The sequence below is a fragment of the Elaeis guineensis genome, chromosome 1, assembly GCF_000442705.2.
Source record: "Elaeis guineensis isolate ETL-2024a chromosome 1, EG11, whole genome shotgun sequence".
Lineage (NCBI taxonomy): Eukaryota > Viridiplantae > Streptophyta > Magnoliopsida > Arecales > Arecaceae > Elaeis > Elaeis guineensis.
This window is the reverse complement of record NC_025993.2, coordinates 860,711-886,909: the sequence shown is the minus strand read 5'-3', so window position 1 is coordinate 886,909 and position 26,199 is coordinate 860,711. Positions and strand designations below refer to the sequence as shown.

At 37.4% G+C, this 26,199-nt stretch overlaps 1 protein-coding gene across 6 annotated transcripts; it reads left to right on the top strand.

Moving 5' to 3' along the window:
• The first annotated feature begins 5,991 nt into the window (after nt 1-5,991).
• On the top strand, nt 5,992-25,860 carry LOC105035637 (protein phosphatase 2C 32). 6 transcript variants are annotated; one of them, XR_012135964.1, is made up of 5 exons: nt 5,992-9,171; nt 16,261-16,374; nt 23,900-24,045; nt 24,387-24,449; nt 24,542-24,581. XR_012135964.1 is itself a non-coding variant. In XM_073247003.1 (4 exons), the coding sequence occupies exons 1-4, from the start codon at nt 6,760-6,762 to the stop codon at nt 24,545-24,547; spliced, it is 2,595 nt and encodes an 864-aa protein (XP_073103104.1). In that variant the 5' UTR covers nt 5,992-6,759; the 3' UTR covers nt 24,548-24,651. The 6 variants fall into 6 exon arrangements, 4 of the variants coding, with proteins under 4 accessions (XP_073103104.1, XP_010909566.1, XP_019704311.1 ...); XR_012136158.1 differs by lacking the exon at nt 24,542-24,581 and having other exon boundaries at nt 23,911-24,045; XM_073247003.1 differs by lacking the exon at nt 23,900-24,045 and having other exon boundaries at nt 24,542-24,651.
• Nucleotides 25,861-26,199: the final 339 nt, after the last annotated feature.

Genomic DNA, 26,199 nt, shown 5'->3' with positions numbered 1-26,199 from the left:
CAAGGTTGTGTGGCCTCGGGCGGTTTTGTAATTAAGCGTAAACCAAATATGTTGGACATATGTACGGCGTTTGAGAATGTGGTCCGAGGGCAACATTGTTCATCTTCCCCAAATTTGTGGGGAAAGTTATTTTGTGTACATCACATTTATTGCAAACCGTTCTCCATATATTTTGTATCATTATATAGAATCCTTGATCCCATCCATGGTTTGAAAATAACAACGGTCAATAATGGCGATTATAACCGTTTGAAAGCCCTCACCTCCATAAATTTCATATTTGTTATATAGAATAGAACGAGCATCTAGAGAGATGAAGCAGGAGGACGATCGGATGCAGCTCATGAACGGTCTTGGGAAGTTTGCAATAAAAGGAATGGAGATTTTCTAATTAATTTTCTCACATCGCATATGGTAGAATAGATCTCAGTGTCATGCATTAACTTATTCCCTCCGTGAAGGAATAATTTTTAAAGGAGTGGTTAAGTAATTTGAGGATAGAAATAGAAGTAATAAAAAAATATACATAGAAGAGGAAAGGGCACTGTGCGCATAGAAGAAGACGAAGAAGAAGGAGAAAATTTACCCGAGGAGCAATGAAAACAAGTAAATTTATATGTGGTCAAAAGTCTTCCAAGTGGATGGCAAGTCAGCAGTCCCATGCAAAAGCACGTGCATGTCCTTGCTAACACCGCAGCCTCACGTGCTGTAAATCTAAATTAGCAACCCGATGGATGGGGCAGGTAAAAAGAAAAAGGTCCGGAGACAGAGAGAGTGAGAGATGGGAGGGATTCTAAAGAGGTAGACAGAGTCTGATGTCACGCTAGTGACATCCAAAGGCCAAAGAGCAAAGCAGAGAAAGCTCTCATGGCTGACTCTTCGGTAAAACAGTAACCGACAACTACACTAAACTGTTCTTGTGACCCAATTTCAGAGAAAGGATTGGATTCTTGTGGAGATGTTTAACTTCTCCAACCCCATCACTATCGATCTACCCCACCACACCGCGGGCCCGCAGTATAAAGAAAGTGGCCCTAATATTCATTCATGTGATTTAATTAACCAAGTGGTCCTATCAAAAAAAAAAAAAAAAGTGGCCTAAAAAGGGTTTGAGAAATCAAATTAGCCTTTAGAAACTTGGAGGCTCTTTTTTTAAACCGTATATGTTTCTGGTTCCGGGTCTTGTTTTTCAAATTAGATACTTTGATGGAGCTGTTCTTTGGGGTTGGGTGACTGAAACAACGACAAGAGCCTTTTTTTTTTTTTTTTTTTGGCACATAGACTCATATCACATGAGACTAAGATTTTTGACTATTAATTTTCTTTCCATTCTTCATGACTTTTTTTGGGGGAAAAAAAAAAATTTGACATCTATAGACAATTATGTTGGTGTTACACCCGAGTATCTTGTTCTCGATAATCAATGCCACCGAGTCTCTAAAACCCTCTGAAAAGCGACTACTCTAATACCTGAGCAGGACAAACACATACGGCTATAAACATCAAGAGTACTTCAACAATGTCGATTCTCTTCTCCTTTCTTTCCCCGTCCATGGAATGAAAGGTGATCTTGAGATTATTTGAGCTAATCTCCGCCTTGAGGAGCAAAGAAAAAAAAAAAAAAAAAAAAAAAAAAAAAATATATATATATATATATATATATATATATATTTTGACAATAGTGTAAAAAGTTTCATCCATCAACATAATGATATATTTTTTTGATAAAAAAGTTAAAAAAAATTAATTATAGTAAAATGAAAATGTCAAATTGATAATTTTGAAGAGAACATGAAAATATTTTTTTTGAAGTCAACTTGATAAACTTAGGTAACTTTTACCGAGACTCTAAATAATTGTAGGTACATATTAGTCATACAATGTCATTTGTGCAAGGAGGTGCCACTAAAATCTGGCCCAACCTAATTATGCTGTAAGGTGTTTTACTTGATCTGCAAGGTTATGGGTCTATAAAAAATATCGCATCGAGCTTGAAATGATAAAGTGGATCCATAAAAAAAAAAGAAAGGACGAGCACTAAAGATTGCTGGATTTTGGCGAGCAATAACCACTCTCATGTTATGCATGTTATAGGACTTAATTGCATGAAACGTACACTCATGAGTCGAGTAGGAATAGCCATATGTCGGATGAGCTTTAATTGCCTTTATACAAGTTTTAGTGGAGGCATATAGCAAATTTTCATTGGTTGGTCTAATAAGATTAGCAACAGTGAAGGTGCATCAGAGGTTAAATATTTATCTACTTCTTGCTCTTTTCTCTCCAATACCTTTGTTTCATTCAATACTGTATTTTTTAAAAAAATATATAAAATGAGGGTGAATAGTGGACAACTGAAAAAATAACCATGGGATAGAACAAAAATCACATGGGGCGGGCACTATAAAAGATCATATGGGATGGACTTCATAATGTACCATGTGTCCCTTAATACTAATGTTTAAGTATGAGTCTAAAAGTTAAAGACTTTTTCTATTGATAAAGTTATTAGTTCCATAATTAAAGCATTCTCTTTCTTCCTCGTTTTCAGCATATAGCGATACATATTATACGACTATATTGTACATACTTAATATATAACCAGGTAATATATACTATAGATTTTTCGATATACATCCAGCAACAATCTAATATACACTTACAGCTAAATTGATACATGATTTACTGAACTTAATATTCATTAGTACATAGTATATAACTAGTTGATACACATTTAGTAAAATATTCATCCAGCATTTCAATATACACATCTAGATAAATCGATACATAATTTTTAAAATATAGTATTTATCAGTACACAGTATATGAACAAATGATACACACTAAATAGCTTATTGATACATATATAAACTTTTTTAATGCACATCTAGCAATGACCTAATACTCACCTCGAGGCTTTTTCTTCTCTTCCAAATCCTTCTTCTTTTCTAAAATTTTTGTATGTAAAAATTTACCAAAACTATGTATCATTTCACCTAGAGGTGTATATTGGGACGTCGGATGAATATTTTGCTAGGTGTGTATTAACTGATCATGTACTATGTATTAGTGAATACTAAGTTCGATAAATTATGTATCAATTTATTTGCAGGTGTGTATTAGATTGTTATTGAGTTTGCATCAAAAAAATCTCTAATATGTATCAACAAGCCATCTGGTGTATATTATTGGTTCATATACTATGTATTGATAAATACTGTATTTTAAAAATTATGTATCGCTTTATCTAGAGGTGTGTATTGGGATGTTGAGTGAATATTTTGCTAGATATGTATCAATTAGTCATATACTGTATACTGGTGAATATTAAGTTCAGTAAACCATGTATTAATTTAGCTATAGGTGTTATTGGATCGTTATTGGATGTGTATCAAAAAAGTTTACATTATGTATCACATGGTTATATATTAAATGTGTATCATATGATTATATAGTATGTATCGCTATGTGCTGAAAATAAGAAAAAAAAAAAGAGAATACTTTAATTATGAAACTAATAATTTTGTCCGTAGAAAAAATCTTTAATTTTTAGATTTATATTTTAAGATTAGTATTAAGAGATATATGGTACATTGTGAAGCTCACCCATATGATCTTGCCTGCCCCATCCCATATGATTTTTGTTCCATGGTATGTGGCAAGGTGCAGGAAATATGTTGCTTATGAATCGCGGCCATTTATTAACATTTCTTCCCAGGATGTAAACAGATGTCCTCAGAGAGCTTATTGCCTAAATTTTAGGGGAGACAGAACGGTTAAGCGCAATTCACTACGAAGAAACTTGGAGCATAAACCGAAACATGGACAGCACGAGACGAGACGAGAGAATATTTCCAACGGTGGGGATAATCCAATTCCAGGGGTATCACGAAAGACCACCAAATTAATAATGTCTTAGTTTTGGACTCGGTCAGTCTGGGGCGGGGGATGCCAACCTCCAACCACTTTTTCCAGGTACTATTATATGATTAATGGTTTGTCCACACCTCCTTGGAAATTTGCTTCTTGGTAGGAGGAAATCATGGTCTCCGGTGTTGAAAAGAGGACTCGGGGGGCGTTCGTCTTTAGATTATTAATTAGTCAAACCCAGAGAGAGATCGATGGGTTTGGTGCTTGTGGAGTCGGTCTCCAGTGGGGCCGCCCACCCCCTTGGCTTGGCTTGGCTTGGATGCTTTCGTGCCCCGAGGCTTCACGTCATGGTCCCCAGCCAAATCTATCCATATAAAAATCATGTGCTCATGCATGTATGATTGCATGTACATACATGTTCGCAATCATATACATGTCAGCCTGAGCCATGAGATTTTTCATTCATTCGAGATGAAAATAGATGGCCATATACGGATTATTGTTATTATTTATTTTTAAATTTTGTTTTATGAGATACTAATATTGTTTCCTTTTAAGCTCTTCGTGAAAGTTAGACTTGATCTAGTGACCAATGAATGAGGAGCAATCATGGAAATGTTGCAGAGGCAGGTCTCAGAGTTAAAATTTATCCAAATAATGATAAATATTTCAAAGAAACTTGAGGAGGAAACCAGTGGGCCTTCATCCCCTTTTCCCTCTCATATCCGGCGACCATCAGGGGCTCTAACTCACCCACCATCCCATCATCACCTTCGTCGCCTCTGTCATGCCACCTTGGGGTGGCGAATAGATGGAGAACCCTCTAGACCCAAGGGAGGGCAGCCTCGGGATCAAATTAAAGATGACTCTATTTTGATAATGCGTCTGCGGCAGTTCAATATATGATGAAATAAGTTTGGAGTGCTCAAAATGGTGAAATAATTAGTTACGACGAGGAGATCTTGGGATACAATATATGGGGATTTCCTTCCTTCTTTTTTTTTTTTTTTTTTGGCCAGAGAAACAGTACATAGGGATTTCAAGCGTTTGCGTCGTGATCATGCCAAAATTTAAATATATTAATCATGCAGCACTGGCACTAATTCATAAATAGTTCACAATCCAGGATGCTAGAAATTGCAATCGAACTATTTTAATTTCGAACATTTATTTATATCGGCCAGGATCAAATCTTAAATAGTCCTGATATAAAACGAAGGGACATGATCTCATCCAACATATGTTTGAGGCTGGAGCTTTGCACATGTAATTTGCACTTGGGATGCAGGTTAACCAAAAGTGCCAAGTCAGTTATGGAAGTAACCTCATCCTTTTTGTATTTCATGCACGTCTCGACCTCAGGGATATTATCATATTTATCATTTGCTATTTCATGCAGGTGAAAAAAAATACATGATTGAATATTTTAACTAGAATTCTCGGGATCTCCAACATTTAAAACTATACTTAACAAATAAAATTTTAAATAATCTTAAATACCATGTGGAAATGAAGCGGATGACTTTCACAACGAAATCTGATAATTTCATTGGATTTTATATTTTAGGCATTTCCAACCTGCACGTTTGACATGATGCATAGGTTAATTTTGATCTTTGATTTGGATCGGTTGATATTTATTTTTTTTGCGAGCAGTCTCCAATCCCATATCTTTTTGAGCTGCATAAAACAAACATCAATATATATATATATATATATATATATTTTTTTTATGTTAGATTTCAAAATTTATAAATATTATAAAATGATCTCTTATATAAAATTATTTGTGGAATTTTGTCTGAAATCTTTGAGATGGCAATGTGGGGTTGGATTCTTTATGTAGACGGCCATTGCACACTTGCATGATTTTAAGAAAAGATTTATCTACGTTTGGGCATCTTAAAATATGAAGGAAAAAAAAAAAAAAAAAAGGAAAGTCCACCCACTCCATCCATTTCATGGGCGCGATCATGATGGTGACGATGATGATGTGATGACCGAGTGCATTGGGGCAGCTATTTTGTTATTATATTTATATTGAAAGATAGTTTTTAATTTGACCCTTAAATCCAATCATGCAAGAGGAAAAGAAGAAGACAGAAGACCGATTGTAAATTCCCCAAACCAAAGCCCCCCTCATTCCCACTTTCAACTCCCAATCTCCAGACACTCTCTCTTTTACCCTCCCAAACCATTTGAAAACTCCGAGAAAGAGACCCCTCCCTGACGGGGATGAAGTGAACTCACTCTCCCCTCTCCCTTCTCCTCCTCGCTTCCCCCAAAACAAACACCCACCCATCTATCTCTTTCCTCTGGATCCAAACAAAAACCCCCATTTCATCCTTCCCATCCCCTTCTCACCTTCCTTTCTCTCGTCCCAGCTGCCTCCTTTCCTTCAAGATCTCCGCGAAGGCGTCGCCTTTCCTCCCCTTTCCCTCTCCCCGGCCTCCCTTCCTCGCCGTTTTCTATCTTCTTCTCGCAGGATTCGCCAGTTGTGCGCCTGGATCTGCTGTTTGAGGTGCTTGATCCAGGGATCCGTGGGAGCTTCGCCGGCGCTTCGAGAGGAGGGCACATGATGGCCGCTCGTTTTGCTATATCTCTAATATTTTTCTATGTTTTCGGATCCAAGATTTTGTTTTTCTAGCCTGGGATTGATCCTTGGTGGGGTTTTGATGCCGTAGCTGCCGAGCTGCTGCTTATGATGCGAACGCACTGGAAAAGGGCTCATAGGGTTGAGGGATTCTTCGGGGTTTCGTGGCCACCGCAGTCCGAGCTGAGCTGCTGGCTTATGGTGAAGGGCCAGAGAAGGCCCCCCTTCCAGAGATCTCTCGGTAGAGCACTCGCCGGTGGCCGGATGGTTATTTCTCGGTGTTAGGGAAGTAGGTAATGGGGAACAGTACTTCTCGGGTCGTTGGTTGCTTCGTGCCGCTAGGTAATGGAAAAGAGGGGGTCAATTTGGAGTTTTTAGAGCCCCTTGATGAAGGATTGGGCCATTCCTTCTGTTATGTTAGGCCTATGATTGTTGATTCCCCTGCCATAACCCCGTCAAATTCTGAAAGGTATACTGTAGATTCGTGCATCCTCGATTCGGAGACGCATAGCGGCTCCTTTAGGCAGGAGATAGTCGAGGATTTGGCTGCCGGGGTGCAGAGGGTCAACAAGAACTTCTCCGAGACTTTCTTTAAAACCATATCGGGGGCTTCGGTCAGCGCAAATGCCTCGACTGCTCGGACCGGCAATCCAAAGATGCTGCTCTCAGGCGATGCCCAGGAGCCGGCTGCTTCGTTCGAGAGCACGGCGTCCTTTGCTGCGATCCCTCTCCAGCCGGTGCCGCGCGGGTCTGGGCCATTGAATGGCTTCATGTCGGGACCCTTGGAGAGGGGATTTGCTTCAGGGCCTCTGGAGAGAGGGGCGGGTTTCATGTCAGGTCCTTTGGACAAGGCTGCTTTCATGTCCGGTCCTCTTGACAGTGCTGATAGGAGTAACTTCTCAGCTCCACTTGCTTATGGCCGGAGGAGGCCGGGATTTGGACGGCTCATGAGAAGCATGAGTCGGCCCATGAAGAGCGCACTCTCAAAGACTTTCACGAGGCGCTCTCAGGGTCATCCTGGATGGATGCAGCGGTTCCTCTTGCATCCGATGACGCAGCTGGTGTGGCATTCCAAGGAGGCAAAGTTTCGACCGGAAGCTCCACGGAGTTGTGTGGAGGTTGGGCCATCCGAACCCGAGTACAGCAATACACGTAATTTGCAGTGGGCTCATGGCAAGGCCGGAGAGGACAGGGTGCACGTTGTGCTGTCTGAAGAGCAAGGGTGGCTATTTGTTGGGATATATGATGGTTTCAGCGGCCCCGATGCACCTGATTTCTTGATGAGCAATCTGTATAAATCTATAGATAAAGAGTTGGAGGGATTGCTATGGGATTATGAAGACAAGCCTGGAAAAAGTGTACCTTCATCTGGTCTTATTGAAAATGATGGGGTTGGGGTTTCTTCGGAGTTTGTAAAGGAAGAATGTGTAGGTTCTCAGTTGCAGCATGATGATTTGGAAAAGCAAGGTGAAAATCCTTCTCAAGCACATGATGGATGCTCCAAAAAGCAGTGCAATGACGGAGTTGTACCTATCCAGTCAAACGAGGATGCAACTGGTTTGGAAACTACAGTGAAGAATGGGTCAGGTGAAGCATTCATGGAAGCTGATGAAATAGTAGAGGAAAAGGATGGATATAAGGACAATGGCTGGCTGCAAAGTGAAGCTGGCCAAGAGTGTAGCGCAAACATGGGTGACAGAAATTCAGAAACAGCAAGCCATGTCAATGCACCGGAGAGTGAAGCCTCCTGCGTTGCAGCAACCAAATTGGCAAGCCAATGCAGAAAAAGCAAGCGCCTTTATGAGCTGCTTCAGATGGAACTGCTGGAAGATTATGGTTCCAACGAGCCATGGTTGGGATCAGAAATTTGGAAGAAGAGGAGTTCCTGGGATTTGCAGTCAAGTGCCAGTGAAGACTTGAGTACCAGAGAAAGCTTACCAATGGCACAGCCTGTTTCTTGCTCTTCAAGTATCAAAGGAGAAAGTTCAGGTCATGTGGAAGATGCTGGCAGTCCAAGGGAAAGCGAGGGTGTTTTGGGGAAAGATTCCAGAGATTCAAAGCACAGATCCGTTGCTTCATTTTCTGCTCTGGGACAGAGGCAGATGATGAGGAGATCATTGATTGGGTCAAAATTGAGGAAAATGTACAGAAAGCAGAAGTCATTGCGTAAGAAACTTTTCCCCTGGAGTTATGATTGGCACAGAGATCAGCCCCATGCTGATGAGAGGGTAGTTAACCCGTCAGTAGTCGTTAGGAGATGCAAATTAGGGCCAGTGGATCATGATGCAGTGTTGAAGGCAATGTCACGGGCTCTTGAAGCAACAGAGGAAGCTTACATGGAAATGGTGGAAAAGGCGCTTGATAAAAATCCAGAGCTTGCACTGATGGGCTCATGTGTTCTTGTGATGTTGATGAAGGATCAGGATGTTTATGTCATGAACCTCGGTGACAGTCGTGTCATCTTGGCACAAGACAGGCTAAATGATCGCCATGCTAACCAAAATCTTGCAAAAGATGATATGAGGCACCGAAATCGGTCAAGGGAGTCACTTGTTCGTGTGGAGTTAGACAGGATCTCAGAGGAGTCTCCTATGCATAACCCCAACAGCCGTGTCTGCAACATTAACAAGAACAGGGAACTCTCTCTTTGCAGATTAAAGATGAGGGCTGTTCAGCTGTCTACTGACCACAGTACCAGCATCGAGGAGGTAACTGATAAATAGTTATGAGTTTTATTTGCTTTTTCCATTAGAAGTTCACTCTACCTAGTTCTCAATCAATCTATTACATAGAACCTGGTTAGGATCTGTGTTGCAAATGCCTTAACGTATGTGCAAAATCACTTGATATCTTTCTGAAAATGCTTATATTTTCTAATCAGTAAGTGATTGAGAATATATCAAAATGCTACATTTGTTTATATTGTTACATAAACTATTGCAAGCTTGTTTATGGTTGTAGAGAATCCATGAAGTTTTTGATCATGGTGAATTTTCTTCCTGTTTTAATAGATTATGGACATCTGTATCATCATATTTATAGTACATGATATTGTTCATGATAATTATTAGCATTGAGTAATCTTCTATATCTAGCAATTCTTCACACCCTGCCTCCCATTTCCTGCTTAGGTCAAACCGTATAAATAAATACTTAGCCAGTGGTGCTGAACTTGTGCTTCTAATTCATTCTTTTGCTGCCAGAAAGCAATATTTGAATTAATTCTATTAATTCTGTAGTTCTTACTGGACTCAATAAACTTTCCCAGAGAGGGAAAGGTGATATATTGAAGAATTTGTGTTGTTTCTTCTCAACTCCAGGACCTCTTATCCTCTGACTCTTGTGGATGTATTTATACCAGAGTTGTATAGTATATCCGCCCTAACAAAGAAAAGGAAAAAAAGGAAAAAAGCCGAGTAGATATACGTCTTCTTCATTCAATCTGCTGTCATCCCATATGCAGGTTTTGTATTGATTTTGATGGTGGTTATATACACTCATGAACAAAAATACGCACAGTTATCCTGCCATTGTATTGCAACATAATTTTACTTGTATTTTGCTTTTTAAATCATTATTATGTATCACATTCATAAACACCATCACAACATTGGGTTCATTGGAAGTTTTCCCAAACCCCTAGGTACTAGAGATAGCAAAATGCGAACTTTAAATTCAAACTCTTTAATTATCTAAAGCCACTCAAAGGCTTGGAGCTTTTCTTTTGAGAAATCCCTTGTTAATGTTAGTTCTGTTTTTTGGGGAAATGCTACAATGCATTTATTGTTCCATACACATATGAGATGCTCTCCATTCCTTAGCTAACAGACATTCTCGATCAAAGAAAACTCTAACCAGTTGGTAACTGTTTTTGATGAAAGGACAGGTCAAAATTGTGCCTTGTTATAAATATGAACAAAATTAGTTCTAATAATGTAGCTCTTGGTCTTTTTCTCATCTGGTAGGAGGAAGATATCTTCTTTCAATCTCTGGCCCATCTCCTTCGATGCCCATCACAATGCTGACTTCTTCTCTCCACTACTCGTGTGTCCCTGCTAAACTGCTGCCATGTTTTCTCCCTTCCCCCTTCCTTTGCCTCCCTCTCTAGTTGTCAAGGAATTTACGACACCACCACCACTACCTTGCCACTTTGGTGATCAACCAACCTCCACTGCGATGCCCCCTCTCCACTGCTCCAGCGCCTGCAGTTCCTCTTCCAATGCTCTGTCTGATGATTTGGATCATTGTCATTACTTAGCGACACTAATTATTCACTGCCTCAAGCCACCCTTTTTTCTGTGCTGCCGCTATTGCGTCTTTTCACCAACATTACCTTGTCATTCATACTGTGTTTACAGGACCATGAGCCTGGTCCATTTAATGCTTCACCACCAGATGTCCACCACCGAAGTGGACACCCACTTATCCACTCTGGAAACTTCAATGCAACTGGACGAGCCAAATAATATAGAGGATGACAATTCTATCCCTATCTGAAAATGGAAATTGCAAAGCACTATGGCTAAAAATATTTAAAAGTACCATAGCAAAACCCATTGTCTTGATCACCTTCTTTTGTAACAGCCATTACTCATGATCCTTTTTATTTGAGCCAAGTCTTATGTCCTTGTTCTAATTGAGTCATGATGCTGGATTGAATAAAGCTTAGCAATCTTATATGGTGGTTTTACTAAGGACTGAACATTTCTATAGTTACCTATTTTTGAGAAAAGGTTTATATATTTAGTTATTCTCTTTCCCTTTATATTGACAAGGTCTACCAAGCTAAGGTGTTTGACCAAGAAACAATCTAACAATCCAAAAAATATGTTTAATTCAATTTAAATTTAAGGACTTTCACTTTGTAGCCATAATTGTTCATGACTATGAATCAATGTCCTAACTGTGTGGGTTAGCTTAATGAGTATTTACTTATTTTAATTGCACCTGTTGTTAAATATGGTTGTTTAAGGCTTGCCTTACCCCACTTCTTGAGCCGAGGCTCACCAGGGAGACCATAAGGCTCATGCCTGGGGCTTTGGAAGGATTGCTACTCATGTTACATAGAAGTCTTGTCTATTTTCTTTTTGTGGGAGGCAGGTCCACTAGGCTATGTATTTCATATTTGCTTGGAGTATTATATGCAGTATGGTGGTAATGATTCAAATTAGGTGACACTTGGTAACCTTCTTTTGAGACTTGTGCACAATTTACAAAGTATACAACTTGAAATCTTTACCAAAGTTCAAAAATACCCCAGGTTCAAACACAATAATCATATCCTTAACCATGTCGTGTCAGTGGTTCTCTTGTTTCAAGTATTCCTTCATTTAAGAACGAGGATCCATGGTTCTTACACCTTATCCTCGAGGCTTACATGCATCAAGAGTCTAGGGGCCTTACCATACAACGCTTGTTTAAAACATGGTTAAACCTACACCTGTCAACAGGTCAGGTTCCGACCCAAACCTAGCCTAATTAGGTTAGTTAAGGTAAGAATTTTGATCCAATTACTTGATTCCACTTGACAATGATCGTATGGAAGCTGGAATATAGATATACATGTGACTATGAGTATAGATATCCATTTATTACAATAATTGATAAATTTTATATACAGCCACAGGATGACCAGTTATTCATTCATTTTGATGATTTATCCATCCGAAGCTCTTTATATATCTACTTGTTATTGCCTTGGCAAGGTGGGGGCTTACATATCATCAAAGTCTCCTTGGTTTATTGAAGATGTAACACTTGGAAGGGAGAACTTGTGGCATATCTCTAGATGCTTGCTTTTTTGGCTACAACTTGACTCTACCGAGTCTTAGAACCATGCCATTACCCCCTTTCTTGTTACTTAATGGAAACTCAAATTTGACGTACCTTAAGTAACAGTGAACAAGGTTTCAGTGATGCCATTATTCCTGTATAGTGGATCCTTGACAAAACTATTATTGAGCAATTAAACATTTATCAAGGCTGTTACTTGATCTTATCTCGTGTGATTTGGGGTTAATATTAAAATGTTAACTGTATAATGGCCACCATAATGGCATCATATAGGAAAATAATGGAGAAATAATGTTGTTATTTTTGAAATTATTGTTTACTCACGAAAATATTTTTTTGATGTACAAACTTTTTTAAGGGAAAACTTTTGAAAATTTGAACTTTGAAAAATATTGTTTTATTAAGAAAACAATGTGAATGTCAAATAACAACTCTTATTTGTGGTATAATGGGCTGTTGCAACAGTACATAACCTTTTACAATTGCTGTTAACTTTCCCCATTATACATATAGTTGGACTTGGCTATACTCAAGTGGATCTCCATACAGATCCAGTTAGTTCTATATTGGACAATGAGGGTCTTACATCTATGATCCGAGCCATTGGATGTGCTCTACTACTTCTAAAGTGCTTACATACCAAAAATCATGTGATTCAGAGACCCCTAGCCTATGCATCAAGTGATAAAAAAAAAATAAATAATTTAGCATTATTTAGACTGTCCATTTTTGGACAAAATAGGGAGATAATGCAGTGCCCTTTAAGAGTGAAGAAGCGTAAAATTTGGGATTATATCAAGAGAACATAAGAGCAAGGCATCAAGGGGTGAAGATGTTTTGATGAAAAATCAATGTGGCATCATTTCCATCACATCCAATCAAGGTTTAAGACATATTTTCATGTTATATAATTAGATGGTGTATTGCATATTAGTGTATTTCATCTTTAATTAGTAGTTTAAAATTTGTGTAAGAGAGCAAAGGAACTTCTTATTCTTTCATTTTCTTTAGTTGCATGTGTTGTCTACAGGAAAAGGTATCTTTGTTAAATACATATGCGCCTTTTCTTCCTTGATTTTTTTTTTTTGGTAATTCTTGTGGATCTTTGACTGATTACCACAAGACTACTCTGGTCTTTTTTATATAATAAAACAAACTTCTGACTGAAATTTTGGTTGTCACCGGCCCTCTTGAGTTCATTATCAAATAAGTGTGCTTTTTAACTAAATGCACCTGCCTTAAGTTAGCTATCCTTCTCTTCTCTCTATTTAAGAGAGAGAAGAGTGAAAAACTACCAATAAAAAGTAGGAAGCTGATCAAAACCTATCATAATGAAGTTCATAATATACTTTTTATGTGCATCTCACTTTTTTATTGTTCGTTGATCTTTTTTTGCTAAGGAATTTGGAATTGATTTGTAGAACTTCAAAATGAGCTACTTGAACAGTGGCGAAGCATTTGAACTTCTAGAGAAACATGCCCTTTAAGAGAGACATTTTTGTCAACTATTTATGTTGGTTTTCCTTCTGATTACCCTATAAATAGTATAAAATATGAAAAGTCCCGTGAGATGCATGCCAGTTGGTAGCATGAGTGTGCTTGAAGGGTCTGTATGCAATCTGAATGGGCCTTCCATTGATCAAGAAGTTTCCATAAAATATTTCACCATCAGTGAATATCCTATTGATGCAGAAGAAAACCAAAAAAAAAAAGTAAAGAAAAGAAAATGGAAACTTTGTCTGTAAAAGGCGACAAGGCAAAATATAAAAGATGATTTGGCAGATTACTTTGCCAATCAAAGTTTGCCGTCTCTGTACTGGGCCCTGTACTGGTGCCAATCTATTACTGTGTCAGTACGAAGCCGGTTCGGCCTATCGAATGTCAGTACGCCCCCAGACTGCATACTAGTACTGAATTGGTATGGTACGGTATGCTCTGTACCATTCAGTTTAGTATGCAATACCTTGCTTCCAATGTTGGTGGACACATCCACCCAAAAGTGACAAACCACTGGACTCTCCAAAGCTCTCCAAACTTCATAGACATGGTAAAGCCTCCCTGTTCTCTTACCTTACAATGGTATATATAAGTATCATCATAACGTTGGAATAATAAGGCCAACCACCATCCAACTTGATTAATTGTTTTCATAGTAACTACTTATCATGGAACTTAAAGAGCATCTTACAAGTTCAACACAATCCAATTCGAGCTGTTTCTTGATAACATTTCAAATTAGAGAAATCTTCATTATATCTTCTTTTTTCTAGGTGTATGATAAAACTTTCGCTACTATTATTAATACGGACAGTGATGCATGACAATCATGATGTCATAAGCTTCATGTGCATCAGGATGTACCGGTAATAATTTGCCTCTATCACCTGCCAAAATGATAGGGAATTTAATCATCAAGGGAAAAAATAACTCCTCACTACGAGAATATGGATAATATGTTACTTAGACAAGACAAACATGCTGATGGTAAAGTTTCTTGTTGAATCCTGTAGGACTTGCAATAGTAGCTACGGAATATTCAATGTATATAGAGCATGCTGAATAAGTAGGGTGTTCACTACTGCAAGTGATGATATCGGGAGAGATTGAGAGAACCAAACTCTCTCATACATGTTATGTCCGTTGTTTTTGAGCTAATATCAATAACTGAATGCTATTTTCCAACTAGTGATCTAGGTTGAGCAGAGGAAGATGCAACTAAAATTGCATCTATTTTTTCCCTGGAGCATTTAGAATCTCCATTCATTAATTACACCTACTTGAATAGTGGTTCCCTTTGAGACAATCTTCAGTAGTTTGCTATCATCGTACTTCACTAGTCTACATCCTATTGTAGATGTTGCCCCTCGATCATTTGCTACAAGCTTGTTGAATGAGGGAAAAAATAATTGAATTGTCCACAACTACAATATCTTGTACTCTGCTGATAACAGAAGGAAATAAGGAGGAAGGTAATGAAGAAACAAGTTTTAATGTATGTTTTGGAGCAATAAAACAATGCTCAAGAAGCTTCTTGGAGTTATCTTGCAAAGAGTTTGTCCAACTGTAACTCCTATGGATTCTACTTGAAATGAAGAAGAGGACATTTAATATACTATGTTTTTTCATAAAGGTTATTGCACAAGGACGCCTAGTATATAAAGCATGTACTGGAAGTAGCTGCAGAAACTTTTAGTCTTTACAAATAATGTGTGACCCTGAAGATGAATATGATATCAGATGCCATGTGTCTTGGTTCAAAAAGGTAATAAGTGTGAAATGTAAAAGTTGTTGTTTTGCTTCTCCATTATTTTTAAAAGATACACATTATAAGTTTATGTTGTTGTGTTGTACTTTTGCATTAGTTGGATAGGCTTTGTCTCTATGGGTGAGTACACCATGCATGCTGGCACTATAAGCACCTTCACTCTTAGAAAGAGTTAACTCTTATGAATGCCTTTGGAGTAATTTCATCCAAACCTGCACCTATTCTAATATGTAGTACCAACTTTCCCAATATGTCTGTTGGTGAGGCATTTCCATCTGTCCATGTTTTTCTCCCCTGCATCTCCAATTTGCATTTCCCATACTGTATCTGTGTCTTTTTCAAGACCATAAAGGCAACCCAGATAGTTGGGAAAAGGCTAGATGGTTATGGTTATGAGCTTGCAGTTTACTTTATTTTTGAAAGAATGTGTGCATCGCATGTGCCATGGTCCAGTAAAAAGTAATTTGATGATTGCCAAACCTTAGACACAAAAGGGCATCACCCTGAAAATAACTGTTTAAGATCTAAAGAGTACATGGATCTCTTTTTCTCCCTCCTCCCCACTGTACATAAAAATATGTGAACATTGCATAAATGGCTTCATGAGCCAAATGCACCTATTTACCTAGAAGCTCTTCATTCTTTATCATATATAGTCTGTTAATTACTACTTCTAGAAGCAGCTTAATGCTTGACTGTATACCCTGGTTATGTCTCATCGTTTATGCAAATTCTGCAGGAAGTTCTGAGAATTAAAGCAGAACATGCTGATGATCCTCAAGCTGTGTTAAATGATAGAGTAAAAGGGCAGTTGAAAGTTACTAGAGCATTTGGTGCAGGGTTTCTGAAGAAGGTTAGCAGAAACACTATGCTTTTAAATAGGGTCCACATGCATTCTTTTTTTTTTTTCCCTTTTTTTTTGTTTGATACATATAGACCAATATTTTTAATTTATTTATTTGTTTATGAGGCACATTATCAGTTGGCCCTGAGCTGAAGATACAGTGCAACAAGTTGCATGGTTTTGCGATATGTTTCTTATATTTTGTTTTCCATTTATTTTATGAAAAATTGACATGAACATATCAGAAAATTCAACTTATGAAAGCTCTTCAAAACATACTAGTTATAACTGTAAATTTATTTTCTTGTGCTCATTTTCTGATAAATTTGATCTCAGAGTCTAACATTTAAACCTTTGAGTTGATTTTTTAGGAATGTACAAAACCAAAAATATGAAAGTGAGAAATATGGGTTGCACTGCATAGCTAAATTCTAGAACCCCTCTGCTTGAGCAGCCCTATAATCTGCCAATCAATTTTCTTTTCATATTTTATTCTGCTCCTTTCTATTGGCTTTTGCATGGTTTTTGTGAATTTTGATCTCCCACTACCATTCATTTTCAAAATAAGGATTAAGTAAATCATAAACTCTTTTCTAGAATATAATAAGGCTTCAAATCTTAGACTTGGACTTATTCACTTTATGTATTAATTATTAAAATTTGAGTATCTCAGAAACTGGTAAAGTTTTACAAAGTTCATTATTCTATCTGCAATGCCATAATAAAATTTTGAATTGGAATGACTGTAATTGCCTTGCTGTTCTTGTTGGGCTGCAGTTCAACAATTGCAAAGCTTTGGCCTGTCCTTCTGCCGACTATGGCTTTCCAATCTAATTGTGCTCTAGCTAAATGACAAAAGAAAAGGGAAAAAAACTGGCCTCTCTTTCACTCTCAGAGGGAAGGGGGCATATTTACACAAAAACTCCTAGGACCACTTCATTTTTTATTCCAAGATCCACTTCTTCCCATCTGGACGACTTGTTAGTGGCTCAATAATCTCAAAGAGAGGCCTCAGTAGCAAACAAGGTGGTCTTGTTTTTTCAGAGAAAAATGCTCAGAATGTGATCACAGATATGGCTTAAGCAAGCCATGCATCTGAAAGAGAGTTGTTCTAAGGAATGGGGGTTTTATTAAAGTAACTTATAATAGACCACTGTTTCCAACATTGGATTGTGAAGTGGACTAGAATTGTTCTTCCAAGAAATGACAAGCTCTTCTATGTCATGCCAACCACATCGAAAAACTATGCACTAGGAAAATTTTGCGATGTCAGAAATACTTCCTTTTAGGTATCAATATGAGATATTTTGTCATGGCGTGTTCCTGCCCAGAAACAATGGTAGCATGCTTGTTTGTTCAACTATTGTTGATAATGAATTAGTGGACATGCTGATTCTCTTATTGAAGTACTAAAGGCGTACATGGCCATCACTCTATTACGTTGGTGATATGATGGCAAAGGCAATAGAACAAACACTTAGTATTGTATGGAGAATGCTTAAGCCATGCAAACTCTAAATTAAAGGACTCTATGGAGCATGAATATGTCAAACTGCACACTATGTCTATGTTGGATATTTATTGGATACTGATAGTTGTCAGATGCTTCATAGAAAGGATTTGACTGGTCGACTCTATAACACTATATAACTAACAGACAGGGGGCATTATACACACTTATGCACTCCTGATTCACCCTCTGTGAATGCCCACATGGACTTTGCTGTAGGCTATGTTACCTGAAGCAGTCTGTAGGTTTTCTGTGTGGGCTCACTGCATTGCTGCAGGAAGACATGATCCAATGTATGGGTCTTTATACTTTACAAAAATGGTTGATTGAAATGCCATAGCTTGGAGAATCAGTAGAATTTCTGAATTTGTGAATAGAGTGGAGGACGTTTGATACTGAGTAGAATATTTCTATTGCCCACCATTTATGGTCGTATTAGTGGGCCTGTCAAGTGATCACTTGTAGATTTGGAAACTTGTGAAAAGGCCTTATTACTGAGCAGCCAGGAAAATTACGTTTGCAAGCTGATTTTGTTACAACTTGTGTGATCATTGTACTCAGTAAAGTTCTTTGGGGTTATGAATGGAATTATGGAAAGGATTGGTCCGATATTCAGGATAATTTAATTCAATACCAAATCGAAAACATTAGAATGATGATATTAAATTGTATCCAGAAAAGAAGCATGCATAATTTGAAATAACTAAATTTGAGAAAAGCAATGCAATGCACCAATCAGCAGCTTTTTATCTCCAAATGACAAAACATTTTAAAGAATGAGATGTTAAAATTTGTTTGCCTATCAAAGATTATGTTTTAGAGATTGATATCTTTGATAGAAGAATGTTGGATTGTCCCTAAGAGGCACAAATTAGAACCAGCAATGCTTATGAGGTTGAGCTTTTATAAGGCTTTGACAAATCTAGTCCTCAATGTCCAGAGGTGGTTAAGTAGAAGCTTTTTCTCATGTTGGGTTTTGGGAAGCAAATTCATCTCCACAATGAAATGCTATTGGGGGCTTTTTTTTTTTTTTTTTTTAATGAATAGGTGATTGGTTCCCAATTTAATGCTTAGTGAAGGAAGATCTTATATTCTACTGAAGCTGCATGGTTCATGAAGGAAGTTAGAATATTGATTACAAAGTTGTTGCCCATTGCAGATCATGTAACAATTTACTTGAGCATGAGTTCTTTCTAATTCTGTGTGTTTAATTTGAGCTAAGCCTGCCAAAATGTTGTTTTAGGACCTATAGGTGTGTGGAATGGATCGAGACTAATTTAGGATAATTGGACTGTTTACTGGTTTGTTTCAAAACTGATTTGATGTTATAATAAGTGGACTATGGTCTATGGAGTAGGCTTGAAATTCTGAGCATTTATGAGGGGTGTTAATGTCCTCTGCTAGGGAACATTCAGCGAGTTGTGATCTCTTCTAGTGGGAGTCCAAATTGCATTTTAAATCATCAAAACAAAGCTTTTCTAGATGATAAGCTGAGCAGGGCATGCTTTTATCCGGCTTGTTTGTTAAGTATGAGTCTTAAAATAGACTCCAGTTCAAGAAATTAGTACATATAAGAGACTCAAACGCAGCATTTCTCAATATATAGGAAAAAGGTGCTTACTTTGTCATGTAACCTATCCTTGTATATTCTTAATGAAAAACAGCTCACATCTTCGTATCTTGTTTGTGTGCATTTGTTATAATCTCTTTGTTCTCATCGTCTGCTATAGTTTTGGTCAGATATCATGTTAGAAACTTTGGATGTGATTTTCTATTTAATTTTGAGTTAACACTTGGAACATATCCTCAATTCCTGAGGAATGATACAAATCTATAATCTTCACGGGAAACAAAAATTAAAAGAGAAGGAAAGCAAAAGAAACTGAATAGCAAAATCAGGAATGAGTAGACCAAAAGGGAGAAATAGAAAATCACTGATTGTTTATGTGCAATTTCTTAAAATTCTATAGGTGTCTGGAGTATTCTGATGAAGTTTCGCATGTCAGATTATTTTTCTGATAGGTAATGTTGGGAATCCAAGATTGTCTCATGATGCATTGGAAGGCGGCAGGACTTAAGATTCTTCTCAGACTGATTTGAATTTACTTGTCAAATTGTTGTTTTCCTTCTTATTACTTCAGTTTTTAGTGGGTTTATTGGGAAACAAAGGCAGAGGTTAAAAATCTCAGATTTTGTTAGATAGTTTATTGGGGGTAGCAATGTCATTCATGGCATTTCTCACTACAGTTACTGTGAACAAGTAACAATGCCTTATGGGGGATATTTTTGGGATTACAAACAAATTGTTAGGGTTTCTATGCTTATAAACTCAGCTCTTAGAGTTATGTAATCAGATTTATATGGAAGAAGAAAAGGTGAATGAAAAATTCGGTGTCCTTTTCTGTCCTGTGGTGTGAGCCTTAGAAGAAGCAGGATGCTTGCAACCCAACTTGTGATTCTTAGGTCACACAGAGAGACTGATATTATCCCTCTCTGCTCTTTACTTCTCTGTTTATTCTACAGTTGGGTATCTTCTGCTCTTCTTTCTCTCTTTCTTACCTTACCTTTTGGTTTCACTCCACTAGCTTTGAAAAAAGAATCCTGGCATCTTTATTTCCTGCTCTACCATTTCCGTTTATCAACAAGCCCCCCTTGCAGCAATCTGCTGATACTAGGACCAGCAAACAGTCCTTTAAAATCTGGTCATAGATGAGATCCAATCAGTCCTGCTACAATATCCAGTGATGTGATGTTTAATCACCGAATTGCTTCTGCTTGATACCAAGACCAATTAATCCTAACTCCAGTTGGATGCTTGATCTGCACAAGAAAAAAAAAAACTATTGTTTTCGCTGATGTGTGATGTAACAGTTATTCTTCTGAATTTTCTACTGCTTGTTCACTTTCTAGAACATGCCTCTTCCCTATTAATGCTCAGCAACATTTATCGTTTTCTTCCTTCCAAAATCCCTAGTTAGTACTTATGTCTAGGCTGTCCTACTGGTATCATAGCAAAGAACTCTAGGAATTTGAGCAGTATGGTGGTGCATTTTGCTGGTGAGTGGTGAAATAGAATACTATTGTATGTTCTGCATTTACTATTAGTCACTAATAGAGAAAAACTAGAAACGTGACATTTCATTAGTTATGAGCAGGATCAAAGATGCCAAAAGAAATGTACGTCCTAAACCTTGAATACTGGAATATGGTGGATTACTGATCCAGAAGGCCCTAGTACTTGATTTATAAAATCTTATGTGATTAATAAAAATTGTTTGAAAAAAAGATTTTAATGCAAAGGTTTTATTCCTTCTTTTGTATGTATATGGAGGATGATTTACCAATGTCTTAGATGTCCAGGGTTTATAAAACTGAAGATTCTAAGAAAGATGTAGATTTGGTTACCATATAATTGTTGGATGTTTGAAACTTAAATCTACTCATAGATTCTAGTATTATGTTGCCAAAAGTATGGCAGGTATTAAAGTTAGAAGCAAATGGTAGGTGCTGAAGAAAGGAGAGTCGATGCTAGATCTTGAACTCTGGACAATGGATAATAGGTAATAGAGACAAATGGAACAAAAAGAATTGAAGACGGCAGAGGGAAGAGTTCCTAAATCTTAAGATATTAAACCTTTTGAACTATTTACTTATGACTAGTGGTGTTCAGACAACAGCAGTGTCCTCCTAGGTAACTGCTTGGGTATTGTGTTGCAAAGAATGATTGGCAAATTTGGGCATGATTTTCCCACCTGACATGACCGGTTTAAAGTTGGTTAGGCATGTTTGTTTGTTGATCTTGTACAAGTTAGGCATGAATGTTTCACCTACTAACTTGTTTGAGTTTTAATAATGAGGAAGAAATAAATTACATTACAAAATGTAACTTTTCTTCTTCCCTTAACCAAGTAATTCATATGATTGACTCTCAGATTTTCTTTTCTTAGTAATGAGATTTACCAAGGGCATGAGCATTTTGGAATATGAGACTACAAAATTACGTACCTCATCACACAGCAAGCTTGTGACCTATGGACAACAACCTAAACAAGAGTATCCGAATGTTATTATCTGATCATTGTCTTTTTATTGTTTTGGAGTTTAATTTCAATTTTTTGTCAAGTTCTTTCAGTTTGGTGAACAACACTATGTATATTGATCAATGATGTCAAAGACGTCTAAAGGTGCATCTCAAGCGCTCAGGTGAGGCGTCAGAAGGGGTCATTGCCTCTTGATGCTTCAGGCGATGCCCCTTCACTCAGGCGCACGCCTTTGATGCCTTATAGGGCCTTTCTTAGTGAGACGAGGCGCTTGCCTCTGGCGTCTCAGTGAACTCTATAATTATTTTTTTTTAATGGTTGAAAAGTGTAAAAAAAATCTAAAAGGCCATTCATTTAACTTTTTAGCTCTATTACTAATAAGGGATAAAGTGGTCAATTAAGATGGCAAAGTTAGTCTTAAAGAGATAGAGGCTGATTCAGATGAGACAAAAGAAGATGTTGAAGGATATAAATCCAATGAAGGAGGAGAAAATGAAAGTAATGACAACTATGCAAGTGGAATTGAATTTGATGATTCCATTGATGAACTTTAGGTGTTAGGACTGTTTATCTTTTTTGTTTCATTTATATGATTCTACTTTAGAGCTGTTTATATTTTTTATTTTATTTATAAGATTCCATTGATGAATTTTAGAGCTTGTTATGTTTTCTGTTTCATTCATGAATTTAGAGCTGCCTATGGCATATTATCATATACTTTATCTTGAACTAGTTGAGTATTTTACTGTTTTATATATGTTTCATGCTTAAATTGTTAATTATATGGTAATTCATATTACAATAGTTATCTTTAGTTGTTATTTATTTATATATCATATTTTCTATTTTTTTCTTCAATTTTAACACTTTACTTCATTCGTACGGATGCTTTTCTAGTGCCTCTCGCCTCAAGGTGCTAGATTCCCCAAGCGCCTTAAGGGTGTCTTTCGCCTTTGACTACCTTGATATTGATTGCTTAGACCTTGTGTGGCCTTTAGTTGACCTTATCTTGACATCTAGCTTTGTCATTCAACCCCTTGTGCTACATGAAGATAAACTGCAATTTGCAAATCTATTCTTTTAAGTCATAAGGGGTTAATATACCTGACTTGTTTGTGTTTTGGTTTGGAAAACTGCTCACATTTGGTTTATCGTTTTAAAATACATAATTTATTAACTTCGGCTAATGTTGGTGGGTTTCTAATTTTTCTAGATGTAGATTGTACTAAATTTGTAATGAGGGCAGTCACCTTGAATCTAATTCAGTAGGATAGTCCAAATAAGTTTTCAGATTGGGCATATTGTTGGAATTGTTTATGTACTGACATTCTGTGACTGGTTTTCTGATAATGAACATTACAAATCCTCATGCAAATGTTGAATTGTCGAAACGAACCCATGCAGAAAGAAAGGAAAGATGGAGTTGCACATTGACTATGTCCAAGATCCACGTCTATGTCTATGCAAATGGCACAGTGTAGAGCAAGCTTGATATGGTCATTAAAACTTTCTCCCTAAATCCCATATTTATGATGGAACTTGAATTTTTTTCTTGGGATACTGAATAGATCAAATAAAGTATTCCTGTTTGTCCCCCCCCCCCCCCCCCCACACACAATTTTTTCTTTTCAAAACACTGATTGAATGTCATGAAAAGAAAGTGTAAAGCAGTGTTGATTAATGAAGGACATCGGTCTTATATTAAAAGTGGTCTTGCATGATTTGTTGATCCATCTGGAAATAAATGTGACAATGGTTTTTGCAGTGTTGTCTATCTTCATTGCTAATGGACTATGAGCAGTCGTTGATGTGCATGATGATGATCATTGGGATTGACTTTGCTATCCACACTCTTAATTTATAATTTGGCCATAGTTACAATTAAAGGCTTAAGAGTTTTAACTGTTCATTTATTGTGTCATGTGATTAAAGTGTGCCCTATGAGATTAAAGTAACTCTTTTTCTCAAAACTGCCATGTGAAAGAGGAGTTGCAGTTCTTTGAATTTGTTATGGCGCTGGTGTATCGACCTCGGTCTCTGCAAGGTTGCTAGAAATTGCTCTTTCTGGTGGTTCTTGCTTTTAGAGCAATGAGCTATATTCAAGGTTTTAGGCCAAGTAGGGGATTGAAGGTGAAGCTCTCATCTTATCTTATATAATGTGCATTCTTGAAGGGCCATGCTCTTAATTTGCTGTCATATCCATTATGTAAGATGAATTTTTTTCCTGAAATTTCTAAGAGTTGAATACTCTTGAACTAAGATGGATGCTTTAATATGTGTTTCTCCTAAAAGAAAATGTTGAAAATGTAGAAATAGGTTGTGTTTAAAATTCTAGTGTTTTAATCCTGTGTTACAGGCAAAGGACTTGATAACCATGTTACCCTTATTTTAAGTTTTCCTTTAGTTTTGCTAGATTGATGAAAAGTTGTTTTTGTGGGACTGATTGTGCTGGTCTTTTCCTTCTGATATAGCCAAAGTTCAATGAAGCTTTGCTGGAGATGTTTCGGATTGACTACGTTGGAACCTCACCATATGTTAGCTGCATTCCCTCAGTTCTTCATCACCGTCTCTGCTCAAATGATCGCTTCTTAGTCCTTTCATCTGATGGGCTTTACCAATATTTCAGCAATGAAGAGGTGGTTGCACATGTGTCGTGGTTTATGGAAAATGTACCAGAGGGAGACCCTGCACAATACCTGATAGCTGAGCTGCTTTTTCGTGCAGCTAAGAAGAATGGTTAGTGGATTTGACATCATATGTTTTTTTTTTAATCATTAAAAATCTTTCAATTCTAGACCACTTTTTGATTGATTGTGGAGGTGTCAGTTTTTCGTAAAGGTAATCATGTGATTTCTGATTCTCACTGAATATCATTTTTCTCCCTTAAAGTGCAGTCACCGAGATGCAAGTGTGATCAATTCCTCCACAATATCTTAGCATTGATCGAGTTATTTTTTGAGCATCCTGGCAACTCAGACCAAAACCAAAACCCTCAAACTTTATCCCAGTGAGATTCATCAATATTCATCCGGACAAACATCTACATCCTCCATCACCATCAATTTTTAAGTCTCTGTCAAAGTCTTCGTCTAAGTTACCTTAGGTATCGTTTCCAATTTATTTTCACAGCTCACTTGTCTAAATAACCCATCATTGCAAATGCGTGACACCCTCATTGTTGAAGCTTTGCCTGATTTTTGTTGCACGTCATGTTTACTCAGGATACAGACAGTTACCAATAAGTTCTTTTGCCATTGATAGTTTACAGTCTAGCAGTCTTTAAATTGCAAATGCATTTTTTCACGTACATGCAACATCTTGCATCATGTTATGGAAACATCCAGCCATGAACAGTTATTCTGATTTCATGCAATAACGATTGTGAAGCTTTTGGGTCCCTAATACCGTAATGATTGGAATGCATGTTTGGTTTTCATATTCTCTCTGCAGGAATGGACTTTCATGAATTGCTGGATATTCCACATGGTGATCGCCGGAAGTATCATGATGATGTTTCTGTGATGGTGATTTCCCTTGAGGGAAGGATTTGGAGATCGTCAGGTTGATCACTGCACTTTGTGAATTTGTGTCCATCCACTCATGTATCAAATTTACATCAAGGAAGGCCTTTTGTTTCCTTCATGAGCTCTCTCTTCCTTCCCCCGCACCACCCACCACCACTTCCTTCCCCCTCCCCCCCTGCTTACTCTTTTCCTTCAGGTGAGCTCCGAGTTACAAACATTTGTGCTGGCCATCGCTATTTACCTCTCTGTGCATGTGCTGTCATCCAATTCATTGGCCACTTTAAGGATTACCATGGTCTTTTCAGTCATTTGATCAATTTAATTCATGGATATCAAGAGTCTATCCACTGGATGGCTGTGATGCAATGAATTAAGCCATGCTGGGCATTTGCATCAATGAAAGATCTGAATTGAAAAGAAAGTCCCCAAGTAACCTGTTTTCTTTCTTCATTTTTGTTTTTATTTTTATATTTTTCTATGATGGTGCCATGGACAATTTATTGATATTGTGAAATCATTATACTGAAACAGAGTGGCCATCTGCCCAACCGTTCTCGAATATCAAGTTGGTAAATATACAATTTTTGATGGACCAAACGGTAATGCGTTTATCCCATTTTTAGCCATTTTATTTTTGGACTGTTGCAAAAGGTAAGATAAACAAGAAAGGGCATGTCCGTTTAACATATTTAGGTTGTTGGCGATTAACATTCACATGGATTGCAGGTAAAACCTTATGAGGGTATTGCATTGGTTAGCC

Bases quoted from the DNA above. Each gene is read 5' to 3' on its own strand.
- LOC105035637 (XM_010911258.4), top strand. From the start codon at position 6,760: ATGGGGAACAGTACTTCTCGGGTCGTTGGTTGCTTCGTGCCGCTAGGT. The intron at 9,172-16,260 runs GTAACTGATAAA...CAAATTCTGCAG, and splicing joins ACAGTACCAGCATCGAGGAG to GAAGTTCTGAGAATTAAAGC. The intron at 24,652-25,365 runs GTTAGTGGATTT...TTCTCTCTGCAG, and splicing joins TCGTGCAGCTAAGAAGAATG to GAATGGACTTTCATGAATTG.